At 41.0% G+C, this 16,530-nt stretch overlaps 1 protein-coding gene across 2 annotated transcripts in view; it reads right to left on the bottom strand.

Moving 5' to 3' along the window:
- The window catches only part of ADCY5 (adenylate cyclase 5), a 1,737,221-nt gene that overhangs the window by 715,620 nt on the left and 1,005,071 nt on the right, over positions 1–16,530 (bottom strand). For both annotated transcript variants that reach the window (XM_069224661.1, XM_069224662.1), the window contains exon 6: positions 2,850–3,008. In XM_069224661.1, coding sequence (XP_069080762.1) covers positions 2,850–3,008 — 159 coding nt within the window. The remainder of the gene's footprint in view (positions 1–2,849; positions 3,009–16,530) is intronic.

Below are 16,530 nucleotides of genomic sequence, written 5' to 3'. Positions count from 1 at the left end.
GCTAAGCCCATTGGGATTTGTACTTCATGACTGCTGCTATTTTAATAAAGCAAGATAAGAATGCATAATACTCGCCTCTGTGTCTTTGATAAAATTAATACTTTCCTTCATAAATTACTAGGAAAATCTACATTAACACTCACTGCCAGGGTTATAATGACCCCCAAAGTGCTGCACTCAAATTCAGTAATGAAGTGCATTCACTGTAAAACTAGGAAATCACGTAAACTGTGTGCCTTAACCATATTAAATGAAATATAATCATCTGAAATGAGTTAGAAACCATCCTTACATTAAGGAAGTTTATTTACCTTAGAAACAAGAAGAACTTCTGTAGACGTCCGTTATTCACATATGCTACAACTGATGTCTAGAGGACCAATGATGGCAGAGTTCTCAGGACTGCTCTAGGATAATACGTGAATGTTATAGATTTACAACTTGAGCCAGAAGATTACAATGGAGCTCCTAATGGTGTTTTGAGGGTGTTACCTAACAGAATTGTGTGGTATTAACTAGTGTTCTCACAGACTGATTTGAGGACTATCCCTTTGGAATTTGAGAGGTACAGACCTCTGACTTTGACTTGTCCTTACACTTTGTTGAGTGTGGCTTAGGCTAACACTTATCTCTCTTTAAGAAGACTCTTGATCGAGATTCTGAAATGCTGACACCTTTTCCTTTTCCATTATGCCTACATATATATATTTGTTCCTTTCTGCCATAGCTTTTTGATTTTTTTAGATATTTTCCCCCATTTTTTATATGTTCATTTACGTAAATGCCCTTAGAGAGTACCCATGTCTAGGAGGAAAGACCAAAGACTTTTCTCTGAGCATCAGATCTTATTGCTGATATTCTGTATTGCTGTAACTGAATTCTTGGATTGCCTTATGCTAATTTGCCTAAACCTCTTCAGGAGGTTTGGTTAACCTGCTGTTATTCTGCATCTCTGCAGCATGTTTTTAAAATGTATTTATATTAATCTGACTGTTAATTTATAGTAAAATCCTTAAACATTATTTCCAATTTGGGTCCTTATTGTGTGATCAAGTTAGTTACATGGTAAATTGATTTCAACTTAGTTGATATTCAGCTTCCTACATCTATCCCTTCGAGGAAAAAAGACACATCACCTAAGGAAGACGGGTGAAACGCTCCATCATCACTCTTTGCGGAAAGAAGTTGTTAAGTATGAAGTGTCTCAAACATCAAAAAAAGGCTCAGCATTGGGGCACAAAAGCGTCAGCAACTAACGGGTGAAAAAAAATGCATTTTAATTGCTTTGACAATTATCATGGAACCTTCATATTAAATACCAGAATTAAACCAGTCCTCCTCAAGATCCTTAACATATTTGCTAAATCAGGCCCTCAACCAACCCAACATCCCTAAAACAAAACTAGTCCTATGTCAAATAACAACACTTGCCTTCAAAACTAACCTTTAAAACAATTATTACTCTACTGAGTAATATAGCAACTCCAAAGAAAATCCTAACTTCATCCACAAACCGTGGTCCAAGCATTATCATAAAACAACTAAATCCTAACCCAGTACCTACTCCTAACCTTAGCCATTAGCCCAAATGCAACTTCTAAAATGTATAAATCAGTAATAACAAAAATACACTTTACAATATTTAATATGCTTTCTTCAATATTACTTACTCATTCTTTGTATAATGTGTTCCTTTCCCTTGCAAGCAGGGCACAGATGTATTATATTACTACATTTTCAGGTAGAATGCTACTAGGAAGCCTTCTCTGTTTTTTTTCCACACAACGGATGCAAATTCTCTGATGGGGAATTACGGCAAATTGTCACGAAGATATCATGCATACCTTGAAGCTTAGCAACACCATTATATGTCAATTACCACAGTGGAAAGGAAAAGGTAAAACACATATAAACAAAGAATCACTGAAAGTGAGGAGAGCAATAGCCAACGTTTTATAAAATAAAGAACGAGAAATGCAAGGGGTGAAATTCAAGTGGGCTCAAAACTGTATGGAAGCTAATCGCAGCCACCTTTCCCAAAGTTATAATGCATTTTCTGTTCCTATATTAAGGGGTGATAATTATGTACACACAATGGCAGCAGTAATCAACTAGATGTTGAATAAATGTACTTCTGAAAAAAATTACAAAATATCATTGCTTATAAAGGGTGTAATGGAACCCTCTTAATATGAGGCACTTCCTGACTTTCTTTGTTAAGCTTCATTGATAATTATGTTCAGTGGAATGATCATGTTTTCCTACAATCAAACAAAGAGGCACACCTTTGAAACATTACAATAAGTCATTTTAGGGCACATAGCACAGTATTTTTCAGTCTTTTACATCATGTGACATCTGTGAGTGGGCATTATTTAATCTATGTCCTGTACCTTCGCTTAAAATATACATTTTTACGAATAGAACACATTTTATCCCCAAAGTGCATTATATATATCTGAAGCCTCATTGAAAGGGAGGCTAGCCCTATGGGGCAGCAAACTATCATTGTATTGACACCACCACCATTCCTGTTGTAGTTAGAAACTTGACTAGATAGGTCCTATCAAGCCTCCTGCTCAGTAAATAAACATGCCTGTGGAAGATTCCTTATTATTGCGGACTTAGAGACCTGCCCAATGCATTGCTAGAACTCTGGAAGTGAATAACTGTTCATAGCTTGGGATTGCAGAAAACCACTGATACTCCTTTGGCTCTGATTCTCAGCTCTAAAGAAGCAGCACCTTGAGTCAATGAAGGCTGTGGAGCATACTGTATAGATACTTTTGTATCCTCCCCCACCAAGACGATCAATTAGTTAAATGACTATTATGAGAAAGACAACTTACCCCGCCTTGCCGCCTGCTTCCATGTGATTGGCTAATGTAACATCATTTGACCACACATCAAACTGCCACTTCCTCAGGCCCAGAACTCCGCAATGGACTCGTCCACTGTGAATCCCGACTCGCATGTTCACGTTCACTCCTGTTACCTCCCGAACCAGACTGAAATACAATAAACACAGAACTTTTTAATGTAAAAACTCGTGTAAATCACAGCCTGATTTACTTATTATTTCAATATGACTATATAGTCTGTAAAGTTAGAAAACTGTAGTAAACAGCATGCTACACTGCCATTAAAGAAGAACTCTAAGATGCCAGAAGCTGCCAATTTCACTACTAGACTGATGCCACTATCTTCCTGGAAAACAACATTCATTCTACGAAACTCACAAAGTTATATGAATTGTATTTTACTCAGGGTTCTTTTCTTGAACATGTGGACACAAAGCAAGGTGTCACAATTTTAACTTATATTAGAACATTGGAATGTTTGCGCTCCATTAGAGACAATGGAGTGCTTCGGGTTTTTACTGGCCAGTAAAAGCTTGGAGCGCCAAAATTCCAATCTTCTTTGTTCACAGCACCAGCTGTGAACAAAGCCTCACGGAGCCTAAGGGGATTTTAATCCCCTCCGGGTCCGTGAAGCCTTTGTTTTATTTATGAGAACTTTCTGCCCTCTAATGGTAGAATGTTCTAATAGCCTTAGAACCAGCCGTAGCGGGCTCTACCGGCTGTTAAAGGCGGAGCGGGCCTTTAATAGTCAGTAGAGTCCACTACGGCGGGTTCTAAGGCTATATTAGAACATTGGAATGTTGGGGGCTCCATTGCAGACAGTGGAGTGCTCCGGGCTTTTTTTTTTAGTGGCTGGTAAAAACCCAGAGCGTCAACATTCCAATGTTCTCTTTGTTCACAGTAACAGCTGTGAACAAAGCTTCACAGAGCCCGAGGGGATTTTAATCCCCTTGAGCGTTATGAGGAATTTGTTTTATTTTATAAAACAATCTGCCCTTGAGTGGCAGAATGTTCTAATAGCCTTAGAACCCGCGGTAGCGGGCTCTACGGCCATTAAAGGGCCTCTCCCTTGTTAAAGGCCCTTGCCTCAGGCCTTTAGCACGGGAGCAGGCTGTTAATGGCCGGTAGAGGCCGCTACAGCTGGTTCTAAGGCTATAACAGATGTTTTGGAGAAACATCTATACATAAAAAGGCAAATGATAATGAATGATTATTGACTTAAATGAGAGACAGCATTGTCAAAGAAGCATTCATTAGGAATTTCTGGACACACTTTTCATGTTAACATGTAAACATACTTGAAGTGCCCCTTCCCTCTGGGGGGGGGGTTGTTTTTGCAAGAGGTTGCTAAAATATATCTGTTGGTTATTACAAGACTGAGCCTTCTTTCAGTGAACTTCAAAACTATATTTGATGATGCTGGTCTTTGGAAACATCTTGCAAAAAAATCGATAATATATTATGGGAATTTATTCTGAGCCAATGCAATATGTGACTAGATATGGACACAAAAGATGCAATTTTCTCAGACATTTATTGACACCAAGGCTAGAAAATAAGGAGTTATTTTGCTGCCTTTGACCCTTTTTTATGTAGTCATTAAAATACGTAGATTTACCACAAACAAGATCAACTAAAAAGGTGGGTGACAATGGTAACAAATATAATTTATATGCTTTCCACAGGATCTGAATGCCCCTATTACTGAATATACTTTCAGGGTGACTAAGTTATTTCTGGCAATGTATGTTATACTTAAACCCCTTTACTTCAGTCTTACTAATATTAACACTAGCAACTTTCCTTTCTTGTTCAGAAAATTATATTGATTTTACCTAAACTGATTATGTGGGAGTATGTTACAGTCTAAATTAACAACACCTATCTATCAACATCGAGTAGGAGAAAGTAGGTTTTCTACTGTTTGTAGGTCCATTTAGTATTTGTTCCAAGTCTGGAGGTAATGGTCTGCCCAACATTACCTCTAGTTATATCATGCAGCACAAATAAATAGGTATTAACTTAGATGATAATGTAATTCAGATAACCCTGGGACACATGCTCGGCATCAACAAATCTATTAAAGGCAAAACTGTATTTTTTGCAACTTTATTTTTATATTTTTTAATCAAATACTCTAGGCTATACCTCATCTCATAAAGTACACAAACAACAATGGAGAGGAACTAGCTGAACATTTCTACAGCATAATTTTATGTACGCTCTTCAATGAATAAGCCCTAAAATCTCCTTCACTTCACTCCATGATAACTACCAGAATGACATTCCTTCTCGTTAATTATTTATTCAATTAGTTAGTTAGTTCAAAACCTGTTGATGGGGACTTAGGGGACAATAAACTTTCAGCAGCAGGGATCATGGAGTGCTAACTCTCCCGATGCAACATAAAATATTGATGTTACCCTATCGGTTTGTGCTGTTTCACTTGCTCAAAGAAATGTATAACTATAGAGCTTTTGTCCAAGTGGCAGTGCTACTATTTTAAACAAATATATTTTTATATAGAAATATATTTGGGATTCACCATTATTGTATTAACTCATAATAAAAGAATGAGAGAGACTATTCAAACCTAATCTGTTGTTTTACTTAATCCAGCACTTGTTTAAAAATTATAAAATAAACAATCTCAATAACTAGCTGATGAATAAAATTCTGCCTGAATGGACTAGTCGCTGATTCACTCTCTATGTACACAAGCCTGTTACAATGTCAGTAACCCTTTGGAATGGTCCCTGATCACAAATTTATAAATTGATCTCATGTATCCGAATTAGAAGGATGTTTTAGGATTAGGCCAAAACCTAAGGTTCAATGCCGAACAGTGGACGTTATGGCGGCATTTCTCAAACAGCTGGGCTTAAAAAGCTTGCATAAGGGACTTAAAAAAACAAAGAACATCACACAATACACTGTAGTTTGTACTCATCAAATTTAAAGATGTTATTCTCTTCACAGATTTTAAGCTAGTGTATATTTCGATCTGTCAGAACCACTTACAAGATTATTGTAAAATAATGTATTTCTGATCTAGACACCTGGATGTGATTTTAATCTTCATTGACAAAGCCAAGAGTACTAACTGCTTATGAGTCAAGTGTTGTGACAATAACTAGTTTTCTAAAAGGTTTATCTTTGAAACGAGAATCTTGACAACCATGTCTGAGTCTAGGAGCAGTTTATTACTGAATTCTCCTGTATGATGTGCCAGAGTTTGCAGTTTGGGGTGAGTGCTGCATCGACCTAACTCTCATTCTTGATGTGGGTTCTCACTGTTGGCATCTTCTGCTCCCAGGAAACAGAGTGGGGCTTGCTCTTTATATACAAAGACTGACAGAGCTTTTTAATTATTTGTATATTTAGGAACTGAAGTGATATCATCCGGGGACAGTTTCTCTTTGGGTACACTCATGCAAATTGGGGTTTGTCCATTATAACCTGGTTACTTACGGGTGCATCGCTATCAGGAATACAAGGCCTAACACTGCACATGAAATGTATTGATATATAACAAGATGTAATCTTGCCTTTCTTGTTGTTGGCTTGAAGAGGCTGTTATTGAGGATTTGCCTCTGTTATGTGGCGAGTCTATAGCACTAATTATTTAATTGTATTTTTCATTTTCTGATGCATCAATATACAATAGCTGTCAGAGAGCTTTTTAGTGAAGAAATGATGCAGGTGTATATATATGTTAGCACTTACTGAGTAAAGGTCCTTCTTAGACATAACATAAGCATGTTACATAATGTTATGCTATGGAAAGCGGTGAGGGTGTCCCACATAATATTCTGAACTCCTGGGTTTTCTATGTACTCCGTTTGCTAAACTCAGCTATTATAGCTTTATAGCTTGCTGTAGCAGGCTATACCAGCCATTAAAGGCCCCAGCCAAAGGCAAGGGCCTTTAACAAGGTGGCGGTCCTTGAATGGCCAGTAGAGCCCAGAGAAGGCAGGCTATAAAGCTATTAAAACATTCTGTCCATGAGAGCAGAAGACTCTAATTAGCCCGAGGGGATTTGAAATCCTCCTCGAAGCCTTTGTTCACAGCACTTGCTGTGTATGTTCTACAGTTAACAGCTGTGCGCAGTGTTACTGATTTAAACAAAGAGATCCTTTTGTTATCTGCAGTTCATAAATTGTAATCTTTCTAATACAGCAGAATGAGCTATGAAGGATTTTGACTCCTACACCTTAAGTTGATAAACACACACATGATTTATTGTCAAAGTATAAAGTGTATGTGTGATGTAAAATGCCCCGACGCCCTGGATTGAGATGAGTAGTGCCATAAAAGAAATAAACCACCAAATAGTGATATTTAATTTGTGTAAATACTGGGACAGACAAACACATCTGACATTTTTATAGGCCATGCATATCTCTGATCGGGGACTGAACAAAGTCTAAAGCATGCCTCTCTTAAGTACATGTGAAGTGATAAACTGTGAGCCTTTGCTTCCCCTCAATTTCATTTAGGTGGGAGGTTCTAGATAGTTCCCAGCTCTGATACTTAATTAAAAGGAGCCCTAATGGCCCCAAACTTTGGCCTTTGTTTTGGGATCAGCAAGAAATAAAAATAACAAAGCCTTCTTGCCTGCACGCTGCGGCTCCAAATGAAAGCAGGCAACATGCAGGCACTGCTGAAAGTGCCGTGGTGTCTAAAAAATTACACAGGGACGAATTAAGCATAATTTCTGTAAGGCACATCTTCTTGGCAGGAAAGATGGCATCCACCCAGGCGCGCAACAACCATTGGGCCATGGACTGGGCTGGGACTGGCACCCCGTAACTCGGAGTATTACACTGGCTGTCCTAAAGGCCTAGCATTTACAGCACAAACAAGCCCCTGCATATATCTTTTTTTCTTTCTTTTAGTGGCTTCCCCATCCCAGCCCTTTCATGGCTTAATCGCTGCATCTGCAAGACAACAGCCACGAGGTGGACTTGATGTTAGGCAGTAGGTGTGACTGTGAAATTAAGACAGTCCTCCCCATCAGGGCAGAGTATCCTGCAAAACGCACTTAAAAAAAAAAGAGAATAGGATGTATCCATCACAGACATCGCCTCCTTTGCACAAAATGAAGCTTTGGGGTTTCTGGAGAGAGTGTGATGCTGAAAAAAAAAATATATATAGATATATATTTATATAAAGTGTGGATAAAAATATAGGCCAGCAGATACTTGCATATCAGTTGTGGAAAACTCTGTGTGACTTTTATTTAGCAATGTTGCCCCCATTAGCTTTAATAATTAATTAGTAATTATGTGTACTGCTTGGAATTAATTTTGACACTATTAATGCGTGTATTAACAGTTCAAATCTTTTATTTCAATTAGGAAATTAGGAATAAATAACTTTTGTTGAGTTTCCAAGTTTGCTTTTATCAGCCCATGCTTTAAAACACCATCAGTTTTACCAACAGATTGGTGCAAGGGCGCCCAGTGAGAAGAGTATAGTATGGAGCGAAATTTAGATGTAAAAGGGGCAGCACTAGTAATTTCGGTAATTCTGCGTTACTCTTTGATGCAGAATTACTGATAATTACCTAATTACTCAAGCACTCGCAATGGAAAGTAATCCTGGGGAAACATTTCCTACCACAAGAGCACATTTAGAGAGCACAAGAGGCTTAGCTGGCATAAGGGAGTCAGGAGACAACACATTGGCAATAGGGGGTGATACAGATGTCACAGAAACTTCCCTACTGATGGGAGTAGTGGCTGCAGCTAAGGGTTTAGGCACAATAATATTGGAACATTGTCTGCTTTACCCTAGCCTGTGGTATATTGCCCATCAGCCTTCCCACATGGAAACCGAGGGCAGCAGCACAGCAAAGTGCATCATTTCAGGGGACTGCAAAGGATAACAATGTGGAGTATTTTAGTGAAAATAAAGAGACATAATGGAGCAGCCTGACCGACTATGGAGTGTTAAAGCTAGTAATCTGGGGAGTGTGTATCAAGATATCAACTAGAGTTACAGTGATGTTATAGAGGGAAGTAGGTGAGAGAGATGCAGCCATTTATTTCCTTCAGAGGAATTCTGTTGTTGACATCTAGATCAACGAGTTGCTTACTATCATGTAGGGAAAAGTACAAGATCATACACAGACTGAACTGCTTAGATTACAAAGAGTTCCTAGCGAAATAATACCCAGAACAGGTTGTTAGTGCGCCTCGGGACCGCCCAAATTTAAGTGGAGGTACCAGGTGCATGCACTAACATAGACTGATGCCAATAACATTTCTGTTACTCACTACACCACCTTGTATGTGCCACCACTGGGAGATATTGGTGCTCACTTACTGACCATCTTAGGGCATCAGGCTCTTCCCATGTTAACAGAAGGTCACAGACCTGCTCTGGAATGGCCATTAGTCGCAGCTGAAAGTAGGCGGGCAATAGAAGTGATGCCTAGGGGAAAAAGCCCAGGGTTGGGTAGTCTTTTGAATCTTTTACATGCGTCTACAAATGGCACAGGTGACAATTCTAGTAGTAAATCCGAAATATGACTGTGATAGTTTAGATAGGGCTTCGTATAGGCCACTTTCTATGCTGAACCTAGAAAATAAAATCCAAGGGAAGGTGCAAGCAAAACAGATTTTGTCATTGTTCTACAGACTTTATTTTTCAGTATAAAATGGCTTCATTTTGGGCAGGGGCACTTCCTGAACTTGGAGAGAGACCAGTGGTAGGTGAGTATAGGAGTGAGACAGGGGTGTCCTCTGTCACAATATCTCTTAGCATTGTCCATGAAACTCTTGCCCTGTCAGGTACACCAAAAGGCAAATAAAAGAGATGTCAAGGTTGTAGAGGTGTAACATATGTCTCATTATATACAAATGACCTACAACAATATATCAGGAATCCAAGTACACATCTTGCCCCAATAATGTTGATGGTGAATCATTTTGGTACCTCCTCTAGGTTGAAATCCTATTTGGGAAAATCTTGTGTTTCCCCTCTAAAATCAAATATCTCACTGGCGATGGCAAATAAGGTCAAGACCCACTATTGTGGGGGCATCACCGTGATTAAATAACGGAGGTGTGGTTTATCCACACTAGAGATGACTTAGGGCCAGATGTAGCAAAGGTTTTTACCAATTCTGTGTCTATGGGAAAAAGTGTTCGTACATATGGCCCTTATTCATGGGACACTGAATTTGTCAAGATATTCAGTGAAATGGCTATGCGTACTATACTTTTTCATACACATACCCGTGGTTATCCTCATTCATGTCAATAGACCAGATTCAGTCGGGAGATTCTGGATTTCTGAAGGTGAAAATGGCTTTATTTTGACTGCCTCCCCCCCAAAATTGCCTCTTGTTCTATAGGAGTCAATGGGGGGTTAGAGGGAAACACATTATCCTGATTATTGTTTAAAATCACCCACTTTCCTCTTCTAAAATGTTGGAATGTATGTTTTTATTCTGCAATCCTCAGAGAATTACTGGGCAACTTAATTTGGGCTGAAGGCATACAGAGTGCCTCTGAATAAAGTCAATTCTGTCTGTCTGAAGGAGGTCTGTTGACACCTGGCTATGAACTGCATTATATCACATACCAATTACAGTGGGTGACTGAATGGATTCAATGGAGCGTAAAAAGATGCTTGATTTGTACACAAAGGGGTTCACTCTAACAATTGCGGAGGTTATGTGAAGAGACCTGAAGAAATGCACTACAGAAGCCTCTGCAGACAATACGATATTGATGGAACTGTTTAAAGACACAAATACTCCGTGCACCACAGCTCCGACTCAAGTGTCTCTCAAATACTGCAATTTGGAGACACAGCTATCTGGACAGAGCTGGGCGATTTGTGTACGGTGCACACTATCTGTGAGAAAAGCCAATTTTTAGTATATAGCTGTGAAGTAAGTCAGTTAAACATTCATGGAGCTAATAGACAAACAAATCTGTCACTGAGAATTATACTAACACATAGATTGGGACATAGAGTAGTAACAATACTATGTCACTCATTGATTCATTGTACCCAGTAGAAAGTACCTGATGTGAAGGCCTGTGGGAGGCAAATGTGAGCAGAATTCACAGAAGACTGGGTGAGACTTACTAACTATATGGCAAAGGTGTCCCATAAAGCCTGATTCAAATACAAATACAAACACAATTACATTTACTACAGTCTCAACACAAGGAAGCTCAGTAAGCTCAATGTTCCAAGCATAAAGGTGCTGATACAGGGTTTTATCGTATGTGATGGACTACCCAAATCTTACAGCCTACTTGGAATATACGACTGAAACAATAGTTTAAGTGCTGGGCAGGAAAGTAAGCTGTACTGTGATGGTGTGCATGCTGGGCCTGATGCTACATCCAAAGGAAGAAATAATGCAGGTTTGCTGACCAGGCGATAGCAAAGTGTTATCTAACTGCAAACAGATCCCCAACCCCTTTTCAAACCTCTCTTGTGGAATTCCTCATGGCTTCTTTCTGAGCCGTGCAGTGCTTTCTTTATTTTATCCTGTTTGTTTTATTCATGCAACCCTTTGGTTTCTCTCTGACGACTTATGCAGATCATTACCCAATAATGGTTTTCTTCAGTAATGATCTAGGGTCTGTCTAAGAGACATGTTGGTCTTGTATCCTAGAAGCTGCTTCATGAATGAAGTATAACTAAAATTAAATCGTGACAAAAATGAGTGTCTCATCTTTACCTTTTAGATGAATGTCTTCTCTTTGGTGGAGCTGTCTACTCAGCAAAATATTTTGATTCATTTGTGACAGTCTTATCTCCTTTTATAAGCACATCTGGTGCATTTCTTCTAGTTGCTTTCACTGCATTTGTAGGCTTTTCCCCCATCTCACTGTCATAAGACTATTGTAAATGCAATTATTTCTCCAGTGATGGAAACACTAGCATGAGCGTCTTGCCTTTCACTTTTCCCACTTTCAAATAATTCAAAATACTTATGTATGCATCATCTAAATACTGCCCCTAAATAAAATGGGTCCTCTGTTTCTCAGCTTTGAATCACTTCTTATATTCCTTCCAGCACTCTATGCCCTGTAACAGCCATCTGCCTGCATTTTCCTATAATAAGACTGGCACATATTAGAGGCTGATCATTCTCATTTCTGGCTGTAAAACACTAAAACACTCTCCTTCCCGAGTTCCTGTGTGACTTCAGTCTTCTGTCCTGCCAGAAAAAATGTAAGACTCTGGTGTTCCCCTGGTGTAGTCTCCCACTCTCTTTTTGTTATTGCTTAGGGCGCTCTGTTGAGGCAGCACTGCACTTTACATTATTATTTGCAATCATGCATTTCATTCAGCATAACAATGACTAAAGAAATGTGATTAAACTGTACTTATTGCCACAATGTTGAAAACATCCTGGTAAATTGGGACAGGCAGGTAGCCTAAATATCTTTTAAAAATAATTCGACCAAATCCAAGTGTTGTAACACTGTATCATTTGTAATGTATTGTTAATGAAAGTAGAATTAGAAACAGAAATGCCACATTTTACTAGCGAAACCTGTTTGATGTGTTGTAAAAACAATATTTACCATTTGTTCTCCTAAAGTTTCTTGAATTTATATGACATGCATATTCTTCCAGTAAAATTTGTTAGAGACCCAGTGTGCTTTATAATGTGCTTTCTGAGATTCCTGTCCATGGTACTAGCACAATAATGGGATCACCTACAAGAAATGTTGAGCTTGAGTCTCAGTTTGGCTTCGTCTCCAATGTTTGAAATGTTAGCCCACCCGAAATTCGGGCCTAGTTGCGCCCCTGCGTCCACCCTGTGAAAAGAATGGGTAGACGGTGTCTACCTGTGTGTACCCTCGACTTGTGCCCGACTGGCAGAGTTTTAAATGTCTTTAATCTGAAAGTATTGCCGTTGTAGCTTTATGCACTGGAGGGAAGACTGAGTTAATTAAAATCTTGCTTTTACCATCCGTGTGAAACCCTTATTCACACGCACGAGTTAGAAAAGGCGAATGTCTCTCCCCCGAGGTAGAGGTGGAGTATTTAATTGCATTAATATATAGAGCTTCAAATCCTTTTGCGGGTGAATATAGGGATTTTTTTAAATGCATATCTTCTGCTATATCTAAAAATTACCCAAAATTACCCCATCCACCCTATAAATGTTGTGAGTCTGAAGAGGAGAGAGATGGGCAGACAGACCACCCATTTTAGTTGAGGAAATGAATGTGAATGTGTAGGGTAGTGCTGACCAAACAAGCTATGCACACAACTCCACTTATATACAAATAACAGCTTTTGTTACCTTACAGATCGGTGCCTCGTGCCACGTATTACTCACGAGACAGCTGTCGTTGTACTCTGTCAACTTTTCCCCCTGCCATATTTGATTGAGAAGGGTAAAATATTTCAACCACGTCATTAATGAAAATGCAGTGCGGAGGCATACGTCCATGTTGTTCATCAGAAGGTACTTACATTTCGTTCACTCTTCCTTTGTGCATAGAGTGGCTGTAGATTTGTCCTTAGTAGTATTTATGCCCGGGGGATTGTAGCACTCGCTTTCAACCCCAATGGACAAATCAGTCAGCAGGTTGCACTCAATGATGGCCTCGGTTATATATACCAGTAGGCTCCTACAGTTAGTTATGAGTGGTTTAGACAGTATTAGTGTGACAATCGACAGGGCGCCAGATAAAGTCTCCTGCTGACCCCAAATGAACCATCATACCTTCCCACATTCCTCTTAGTCACAACAATACTATGCCTTGTGAGTCCAGGTCCTACATAAGATGGGGGAGGACATCACGAAAGTCCTGTTCAGTGCAAGCTGCATGTTAGTATTCAAGATGATTTTTCTTGGCGTGGCTAACTTGACTAAAGGAAAGTTAAGAACAAACAGTTGAGAAACGTGGATAAGATGGGGTGAGCCCTACAAGGCTTCCTCGTCCATATTGTATTTGGAAATATAAAAACAACTTGAATTACTAACAGTTTCGCTGAGAAAAACAACTCTCAAAACTATCTAATCTGAGGACCTAAGAGGACTACTCTGAGTTTTCTTTGAACAAGGCCTTTCTCCAGTAAGAATTCTTGCAAAAACGTGCTGCAGTGCATGCGACCAGAAGCCATTCCTGGAAGCACTTGGCAGAATGAGTCTGTTTTCTTAAAGTTTGTTGCTTTTAAATTTGGTGTGGATATTGTATTATTAACTGATCATCACGATCATGTTGATATGAGTTTGGCAATAGGGTTTGGTAAACCGTGTATAAATAAAGGAAAACGAAACCGCTCAGTTTAGCTGCCAATAAAGAGTGCCATGTTTGACTGTTTTTCTAAGTTCTATCCATAATAATGATGTCGGGAATACACAGGTGCCAATAACCAAACTGACTGTCAGTAATTGCGCTGAGTGGAAGAGATGAATTTCAGGGAGTGTCAGAATCTACAATTATTTGAAATAGTGGGTTTCTGGAAATACATTGCAGTGTGCAGGCGATTATAGGTATGGAAACCTTGTACAATCAAATCACATCAAATTTCTGTGTGATTTTTTTTAGTGCACCAATATCATGTAAGTTGCTTCAAAGTGCATGTCACATTACCTCCCGTCCCTCCCTCGCCTTCCTTTAAACCAATGAGGCTTCCCGCCTCCCTCTAGACCCTCCCTTCCCCTTTTAAACCCCCCCCCACCCATACCACCTCCTGTTTTTTCTGTCTAGCCCACGCAAGACTTACCTTTCTCTTTTCCTCCACGGCAGGGCCTGGGGGACGTCGATTCCTGCACTCCTCGGGGCGCGGGGCCTCTCGAGGTGTGCTCTGGCCAGTCGTGTCTTTTCCAAGCAGGCGGGGCTGCTTGTGAGACGCGTCCTGGGAGTCGGCTGATGAGGTCAGCCGGCTCTTTGCAGCTGGGCGTCCATTTCCGGTTCCTCGGCCCGCGGAGCCGCGCGGAGGGGCTGGTTGGCGTTTTTGGACTTCAGGAACCGGTAGGACAGGTGTTCTGCCCACAATTTTAACTGATTGTGTGCATTTTTGATTGGTTTCAGGATTTTTTATGGGAGGTCCTGTCTCCTGTATATTTGGTGGTCGGGGTCAGTGAGATGGTAGTTCTTTTTGGGTTTACCATGCCGAAGGTTCCGGCTAAACGACGCAGGATTGTTTCTTCCTCCTCATCGGGGGAGGAGGGTACTGCTACCATGTCGGCCCCTGGGGGTCACCAGGTGCCGGGGGTGGTGCGGCACCACTCATGTCCAGGGAGGAGGTGCAGGACATGATAGAGGTGGCTGTTTCTAGGGCTCTCCAGGCAGGGATGGCCAGGCCTCCTTGGTATAAAGCATCACATCCTCCTACTACTGCGGAACGGTCCTCTTCGGATGATGAGGAGGGGGAGGCTCCATCTACTTCTTCTGGGGGGAAATATGTCTCCAGGGAAGAGATGTGGGAGGTGATGTCACATGTTCGGGACAATTTGGGTTTTCCAGTGTTTCAGCCTACGAGCTCTGACTCCCACTTGTTCCCTCAGTATCAGACGCCTTCTAAGTTTGCCATGCCTTTTCAGGGACCTGTGAAGGATATGATGTTTCGGGAATGGAAGGATGTGGATAGAGCTCAAGTTCCACGATTCCTTCAGAAACTTTATTTGCTGGAAGGGGAGGATGTACTGCCTCCCTCAGTTCGCCTGGATTCCATATTGGCAACCCTGATTGGCAAAAGGGCAGTCAATCCGGAGGATTGTGTGCCTACGGATGCCACAGATCGTAAGGTGGATTCTGGTCTCAAAAGGGCTTTTGCGGCTGAGAATCTGGCTCTGAGAGCGGGTATTTATTCTGCTTATGCAGCCCAGTCGTTGGTGCAGGACTTTGATAAACTGGCAGTTGCTGTTCAGGAAGGTGCGGAGTGCTCCGAATTTCTGGCTGGTAGGAACAGCAGGTCAGGTTGTTAGTGGACGTATCATCGGATGTGGTCCGTACTTCGGCTCTGGCATCGGGGGCTTTGATTGGGGCCCGTAGGTCCCTCTGGTTGCGGTCATGGAAGGCGGATCCTGGGGAGAAGTCTGCGCTCCTAAGACTGCCCTTTGAAGGTCGTAGCTTGTTTGGAGATCAATTGCCTTCAATGCTTTCCAAGGCATTTAAGGAAAGGAAGCATGCCTTACCTTATAAAGGGGGATCTGCTTCGGGCAAAGGGTGGAAGAAGCATTCCCGTTCTTCTCCCAAGATGGATGCAAAGTCTTTTTCTTTCAGGAAACGTCGTTTTCAGCCCCGTTTTTCCCCTAAGAAAGCTGCTCCTTCGAAACGGGGTGGGTTCAAGAAGGGGTCCTGACAATCACTGTGGGCCTGGCATAGGGCAGGTTGGGGAAAGGCTGAGGCACTTTCTTTCTGCTTGGCGGGAGAGTGTCAGCGATCATTGGGTGCTGGACATTGTGGCCAATGGTTACGTCATAGATTTCGATGTGATGCCTCCCGATTCAGGGGTGCGTCCCACTCCTCTGCCTGTGGTTGGGGCACGGAGAGAGGCGTTGTTGGACGGAGTGCGAGACTTACTTGTCAAAGGGGCCATTTCCCGCGTTCCTCTGGAAGAAAGGGGTCGGGCACTTATTCTGTCTTGTTTCTATTCCAGAAGGTGTCAGGGGGTTTTCGGCCTGTTCTCAATCTGAAGGGAGTGAATACCTGGATCAGGATGGTGC

Source organism: Pleurodeles waltl, chromosome 3_1 (assembly GCF_031143425.1).
Source record: "Pleurodeles waltl isolate 20211129_DDA chromosome 3_1, aPleWal1.hap1.20221129, whole genome shotgun sequence".
NCBI classification, from domain to species: domain Eukaryota; kingdom Metazoa; phylum Chordata; class Amphibia; order Caudata; family Salamandridae; genus Pleurodeles; species Pleurodeles waltl.
The sequence above is the reverse complement of the archived record's forward strand: the minus strand, read 5'-3'. Positions and strand labels throughout refer to the sequence as shown.